The following is a 7,381-nucleotide window of genomic DNA, read 5'->3' as shown; positions in this document are numbered from 1 at the left end:
GCCGCCCCGCCGCCGCAGCGCCGAGGCCCGCAACAGCGCGGCTTAACGTGCGCGTGGGTTTAAACGTCGTTCGCGAAACTCCTCAGCGACCTAATGGGAACCCTCCGGAAACACTGGCGTCGGCTACACCTGCCTTGCTTCTCTGTTGCACAAAACTACACTTACGCTAAAAGGAGAATTAGTATTTCGTTGGTAAAATCATTAAAGTCTGTTTAATTTACCTTTTTTCTTTTTCTGCAGACCAAAAGGTGACTCAAAACTCTTAAATATTCACATTGACAAGCCAGCTGGCTCTAGTGTACAACTTACATATTAACAAAAATGCATATCATGAACCAGATGAATCATCACATATGAACAGGAAAAAGGTGTGAAGATAGGAAGTCCAAGAGGTATTCAGACTACAGCGTTTATACTTTACTATGGATTCATAATCATATTAAGGACAAGAGGTATAATTCCTCCAGAAAAGTATTTCTCATCCCAGCTTTTCAGTATTAAATTTTCCATTATCCCCAATTTACAACTTGAGATACTAGGGCAGAAGAGCAGAGAGGCTATTTCTTGTTTAAGAAGGCAAGCAACACCCCCCCCCCCCCCAACAGATACTAAAGAAAATCCCATAAAGCAAAATACCTGGATTCTGGAATTGTAAAAATATATATATACAATGAACATAAAATTGGTCATTTGCGGTTTTCTTGAAGCGCCCATAATTTAAAGGCAGTCAAGCCGATTTATTTTTCATAAATCATAATAATGTGAGGAGATAAAACTCTAGTGGGTGAAAATATTGGGCTGAATTTTGTGTCCCAAAACTCCCATTGAGGTTAATGATCGTTGCAGGTGCATAAGGGAAGCCAGATCATGTGCAAGGCCAAAGCAATTTTTTTTTTTACAATCAAGTTATAAACCCCATATAACATATGGAGGCTTGCAAGTGGACATCTTAACACAGATATAGCAGCGTAAGCATGCCACAAACATACAATCTCATAGAATAAAATTAATATCAAATATAAAACATTTGAACCAAATCAAGCCTTAAATCTGATATATTATTTCCTTCAAAGGAAACTTACCTAGGCTCAATAAGGTCTTTGCTAGCAGCATTTTTTTTATAAAGAAATGAAAAATGCCAAAATATCTACAATTTTATGAGGAATAGTTGAATAGTTAAGAAGAAAGTTCCCACTATTAAGGGGTATGAAAAATATACTAGCAATTAATATGCAATACATATATGTATACCCATACATACAAATATAAACACGCACATACAACCTGGACAGTTCATGTTAACCAAGGGAAAGGTTAAATAATACATTCAAAGGCATTACTAAATACAGGTACACTTTAAAAACACAGAGACAGCAAATTTTATCTGTTGCAAAAATGTATTTGATTACTCGAGTAAAATTACAGTATCTCTGCTGTTAGTAAGTATTAAATGTTAAAGAAACTGGACCTCTTTTCTTTTCAACTTTCCGAGAAAGTGCATGTAACAGTCCAAGGTTCCCCCTGCCCACCCCCCATACCTAATACAAAATAAACAAACACTATACTTGTTCCCTTGGTCAAGGAGTAGGGCTTGGGTCTTGTAAGGAACGTATGTACATTTTAATGAACGTGATGTCTTATTGTATATACAGGAGCATCTACAGTTGTCCACGGAAGTTGTTCAAGATGCTATACTTAGCAGCATTGTGAAAGTCCAGCACGTTTTCTATAATGAATATACCTACAAGGCAAAATGTTACGTCTCAGTTTCAACTACCAAAACAACACTTCAGTATCTTCTCTAATAATCTGCGTGCTTATTACTGTACAGAAACGTATTAACATTTAAGACGACTCAAGTAAAAAGCACAATACAAATAACAGTTCAAAACGGAAAATGTTAAACCTACAAAAATTAAAGCAGTTTTAATTTTATAATAAAAATCAAAAACTGAGCTGTGTAAAGGACCCACACTGTTCAGTCTATATTCTTTCAGTCCTTTTCTTAATTCTGTTTGGAAAAATTAAACAATGTGTTTGCTGATAAAATTTCCAGCAGGATCAAAGTGTACATTTATATACAGATTTTTATTAGAGATCTAATGCATCACTGAGGCATTGCATCAATACCAGAGTTCATGTTAAACTGGATATAGAAAATAAGTTAATGCCAGAATAAGATCACCTAGCAAAACAGACTTGCAACTGCCATAAATGTTACAGCAAGTTTACAGCACTCTAGTCGATTAGTATTTAGTTCAAAATACAGGAGACCAAAGTTAATGCTTGCATTTGTTTGCAAAGCTAGGTTATATCACTAATAAATAAGCTCTCTTAGAACTCTAGAAGTAGAACATGGTACAAAAGAATGTCTTTGTAATGTTGTAGCTTGCAGTTTGAAAAAAGCAACCCTAGGTTGCACTATTTGCAGGAATGTTATCTATGGAGTTTTTTCTAATTTGTTACAATTTCTTTGTTGTCTTCCACGAAACGCGTGAATCGGAAGTTTGTCCCATTTTCATTGCTTGCCATTTTCTCCAGACCAGCTAGAGGTGCATTGGGTTCTGAATTCGGGAGCTTCTCCAGGCTTCCCGTCAAGCCGCTGATGGGCGAGCTGCCGCCGTTGCCCAGGCCCCCCGGCGCCGGCGGGATGCCGCCGTTCTGGATGACGGAGATCTCATTGGTCTTCATGGCCAAGCCATTGGAGAGCGCTGCTGCATACTGGTTCCAGAAGCTGGAGGGGTCTCCGTTCCCCGACCGTGCAGCCAAATCCTTCTGAAACATTTCTGGGAACTTTACGGGATTGCCTCCTAGAAATGTCATGGGGCCATCTACAGAAAGTCGTCTGCCTCGTCTTGCAGGAGTACTGTTCCACATGTGAGTGCCCATGTGAACCTGAAGAGAAAGAAAGGAAGAAACAAACAAACAAACAATTGTGGTTGGCAGTGGGTGTCAAACTTTTTTTGACCACAGAGGGAAGAGAGCGGTCCCTGAATACGTCCAGTCTTGTCATGTAATGAACGGCACTAAAGGTAGAGGATGTGCTACTCCCTTTCCCATCTGGTTTAGTAAATAAGCTTCTTCTAGATTAGCCCATCACCATTACCCAGAATACCCTGTTTTCCTCCTGAACAATACATTGCTTGTTACTCTTTTTTTATTACATGTATTTAGTTTATAATGACTTCACGTTATTCAGTCAATTGCAGATAGCTGCTTTCAGGGCTAGAATTGCTATGTCCACTTTCATTGCAATGGTAAGTATTGTATCTGACACCCTTTACCCTATAAACGTCCTTTTCAGACAGGCAGAAAGTATCCTTTACTGATTGCTCATCGGAGAGCCTCGTGTATAGACAGAATGGCCTGAAAGTAATTATTCATCTCACATTACTGGCAGCAACCTCTAGAGAAATACTCTGTCAACAGAAAAATGTACACACTAAAGTGCTCAACTGGTGTTCTAAAACGTAAGTATATTTGCTTTTTCAAACACATATCAGTAGGAAATGTTAGTTATATAATCAATTAAAGTAATGCCCATTAGTTCCAGAATTATGTTAATAGTTTTTTTAAACAGTCATCATTTTACATGATAGTTATGAAAAACAACACATTCAAGAGCCTTTCACTGCTTAAAGAGGCGTTTAAGTTACTAATTCTCTATGAATTAATAGTCCTTACCAACATTGGGCTATTCAATTTCATACTCTACATAAACAGTCTTTGCTGGTAGGTGAATTTTATCAAGCATCAAAACCACCTCACCCTTCAGACCTGCTCTGAACACAAGCACTCATCAGCAAGAGCCCATCTAGTACTACCAGAGGTGACTGAAGAAAAACATTTTCTGTACCACAGATACCCCAAGCTAGCACTGCTAACAACATTAGCAGATGTAAAAAATCCGCCCCTTTTCCCCCCTGCAACAAGCCAAAAGTGAAACCTAAGAACAGCAAAAAGGAAAAGTACCTTCAGATTGCCTTTTGTTGTGAATGCTCTTCCACAGATAGTGCAGGCAAAGGGTTTCTCACCAGTGTGTGTCCTTTCATGGATCTGCAGAGCACTGGAGGAAGAAAACGTTTTCCCACACGTGTTGCAGTAGTGCTGTTTGGGGGTTCTTCGGGGGAGTGCGGGGAGCAGGACAGGTGATGTGGCGGAGGAGGGCAGCGGCCCCGCAGCAACCAGACTGGAGGGTGTTTCTTTGCTATCCTGAGGAGAGCCATGCACAAAGCCGTTAACCTCGGTCTTTATGAGCGATGACAGTGAACTAGCAGGCATAACCGAAGAGTTCTGATTAGGGCCGATACTGGAATTGGGCTCAAAAAGTTGTGATGGTAGATCTCGCATTTGATGTGTCAACATATGCTGCTTCAAATTACCCTTTGTGGAAAAGCCACGATTGCAAACTGTGCAAATAAATGGTCTCTCTTTGGTATGACTTCTGTAATGAATGTCCAAGGCACTCTGACAAGCAAACGTTTTGCCACAAATGTCACATGCGGTGTTTTTAAATTTACCTCTATCTCTGAAAGGAAAGAGCATACTCAGAGACTCTTCTTTAATCATTTTATCAGTGTTACTAGATGTCAAGTCCAAAGCACCACTGTTAGCAGGGGTTGGAGACAAACCGTTGGCAAACTCGCTTGGTAAAGCTCTTACTTGTTTCTCTTCAATACTTGGTGACTTGTGGTAATCATTAGTGCTGTTAGATGGGGACAAGGCCTGCATGGAAGAGGTAGACTCTGAGACAGCAGGACTTCCAGCACTTTGGCTTTCCATATCACCACCAACAGATGATGAATCGTTAGTCAAAACGTCCCCTTCCACTGACCCATTTTCCACTGACTTTAAGCTTGCCTGAAGTTGTTCAGCAAGTCCTGCATTGATCATCTTCATCTGATTTTCCAAAGCAGCAATACTTGACATTTCCAGGGGCAGCGGGGAAGATGATAAGCTGTCTTGTGATGCATCTGCAGATTTAGGAGTATCTGGCACGCTGCTGTCAGGACAGTCTTCCATGTTCTCATCTGAGAAGTTGTCTATATCATCAAAATTCTTTTCATCAAAAGATCCCGTATCTGATTCCATTGACTCCGGATAGTTTTCCGTGACTGGGGTGTTGGGAATCTGCCCTCCCATGTGCATTCGGATATGCTGCTGAAGCACAACAGCATTGGTGAATTTTTTCTGGCAGATCGGGCATGAGTGTTGTACTCTCAGTGGGGGCATGGCACGGTGGACACTATAATGAGTCTTCAAGTTGCCTTTAGTAGTGAAAGCGCGACCACAGATTTTACATTTAAATGGCCTTTCACCGGTATGTGTGCGATAATGCATTTTCAGTGCGCTCTGGCAACTGAGAACTCGATGGCAAATGATACACTCATTAGGATCGGTTGCCTTTTTGTCAATGTTTTCTACCAGTTGCTGCAATTTTGATGTTTCAGATGCTGGCGTTGAATCCAACAGTCCTCCAAATGGAAACTTTGCCTTAAATTGCTCTGACATTAGAGGCATCAGTGGATTTGTAAAAGTGGCAACGCTGCTGGAGCCCGAGTCTGCTGCCGGTGAGCTCATGGAGCTGCTCATGTTAGTGATGGAGTTTGTGTTTTGAGGGTTTTCTTCCATTTTGCCATTTGAGGTAGGCAAAGCACCAGCCTCTACCTCATCAGAAAGTCCATTGGAAATTTTTGATGTGGGATCAGCTGTTCCCGAGTCACTCTTGACAGAGCACGGAGGGCTAGCGGAAGGATGGCTAATGGGAATAGGTTGAGGCTCCTCAGTTTTGATGAATGGGGTCAAGCTTGGAATCGTGGGTGGGAGCGGCAGGCCGACAGACGTCGTCAGGCTAGAGAGGACCGGCTTGCTGTCCAGCCAGCTTGTGACAGGTTTCTCCGGCGGTATAGACATCCCATAAGGAATACCCGTGCTTGTAGGAATATTGTCCAAGTGCTCTGGCACCGGGTATGGATTCATTTGAATATGAGGGTACTTTTCTTTATGACGCTGAAAGTGGACTTTTAAGTTTCCCTTTGTGGAGAACCTGTTTCCACATATGTTGCATTTAAATGGCCTCTCGCCAGTGTGAGAACGTAAATGAATCTGCAAGGCACTGTCACTCCCAAACACTTTAGCACAGAACCTGCATTTATGCTTAAAGAACGCCTCATCTGAATTACTTTTTGCTTCAAAAGCAGTTACATTTGGTGGCTTGCTTTTTCTTTGCTGTGCCAAGGCAGTCAAGGAGTTTAAATCCTCTGCAGGTGTTCCAATATTGGACAAGGGACTGGAGAAAACAGAGTTACTAGGTGCAGGCTGAGGTAGAAGTGGATTAGATGCAGGACTTAATAAACTGCTTATTGCAAAAGCTGGTGAAGATGATGCCGGTACTGGTGGGTTGCTGAGCTGTGAGCCACCAATACTTGAAGCCACTTTTTCTGAGGACGGTGTTGTAACTGCTGCTGCCAATATGTTAATATTTGGAGAAGAGCCACTACTGGATGGAATTATAGTGTTGCCAGGGTTGCTCTGAGGTAGCTGTATAGGGGGTAGCTGTTTCACACCACTGATGCTGGCAGATTGACTAGCAAGGCTTTGTGCTAATCCAGCTGCTGCAGCCAGCTGCTGGGATAAATGGGAACTTAATGTGGACAAGGGGTTGGCAGATGTTCGTAAAGTACCTTGAGAAGGGCTAGAAGATGTTGGCATGTCTGTGTTTTGGGAAGCCAACAATAATATTTGGTGGCGAATTTGTTCAATCAGTTGCAACTGGTGGATCTGCTGCTGCTGTAAAGCCAACAGTTGCTCCATTAGGGCAGGTACAGCAAGCTTATTGTTCGATGCACCGTTACATCTTGCTTCCTGTGAGAACTGCGCTACTGCCACTTTCGTACTTTGAAGGTTTTCAATTATTACATTACTATTTATCACTGAAAAGTTGCCTAATGTTGTCAGATCCCCTATGTGAGGTAGAGAGGTTGTTACAGCTGAGGTACCCATTGTGGAGCTGTTACTGCTTGTAATACTATTGTTGACACTCTTGGAACTGCTACTGCTATTGTTAATGCTCGAAGCCTCCACATCCATGGATTCTTCCTTGTCAAGTTTGTTATGCTCTGAAAGGTCACTGCAGTCTACTTGATCTGTGTTATTAACTGTGTCATTCATCTGTTCATCAGGATTATCAGAAGGGGAACTAGGAGGGAAGGTTTCAGAAGGAGAAGCTGGATTTTCATTCACAATTAAAACTAATTGATTTTTAGTACAGTTCTTCTTGTGTTGCAGGAGATCTGATAATTCAAAGAACTCAGCACAGCACCTGCCACAGACATGGGCGTCCTTGTTCTTAGTGGTTCGATTTGCTTGACCCTTTTCTGTG

The 7,381-nt window shown here is 41.7% G+C and overlaps 1 protein-coding gene across 15 annotated transcripts in view; it reads right to left on the bottom strand.

Annotated features, from left to right (window-relative positions):
- Nucleotides 1–384: 384 nt before the first annotated feature.
- SALL1 (spalt like transcription factor 1) overlaps nucleotides 385–7,381 on the bottom strand; it is a 41,105-nt gene continuing 34,108 nt past the window's right edge. For all 15 annotated transcript variants that reach the window (XM_064519545.1, XM_064519554.1, XM_064519548.1 and 12 more), the window contains 2 exons: nucleotides 3,973–7,381; nucleotides 385–2,895 (listed from right to left, as the gene is read on the bottom strand). The exon at nucleotides 3,973–7,381 is cut by the window's right edge and continues 4 nt beyond it. In XM_064519545.1, coding sequence (XP_064375615.1) covers nucleotides 2,455–2,895; nucleotides 3,973–7,381 — 3,850 coding nt within the window. In that variant the 3' untranslated portion in view covers nucleotides 385–2,454. The remainder of the gene's footprint in view (nucleotides 2,896–3,972) is intronic.

The sequence above is a fragment of the Dromaius novaehollandiae genome, chromosome 13, assembly GCF_036370855.1.
Source record: "Dromaius novaehollandiae isolate bDroNov1 chromosome 13, bDroNov1.hap1, whole genome shotgun sequence".
Classification (NCBI taxonomy): domain Eukaryota; kingdom Metazoa; phylum Chordata; class Aves; order Casuariiformes; family Dromaiidae; genus Dromaius; species Dromaius novaehollandiae.
Note: the sequence above shows the minus strand (reverse complement) of the source record. Positions and strands in the feature narration are given on the sequence as shown.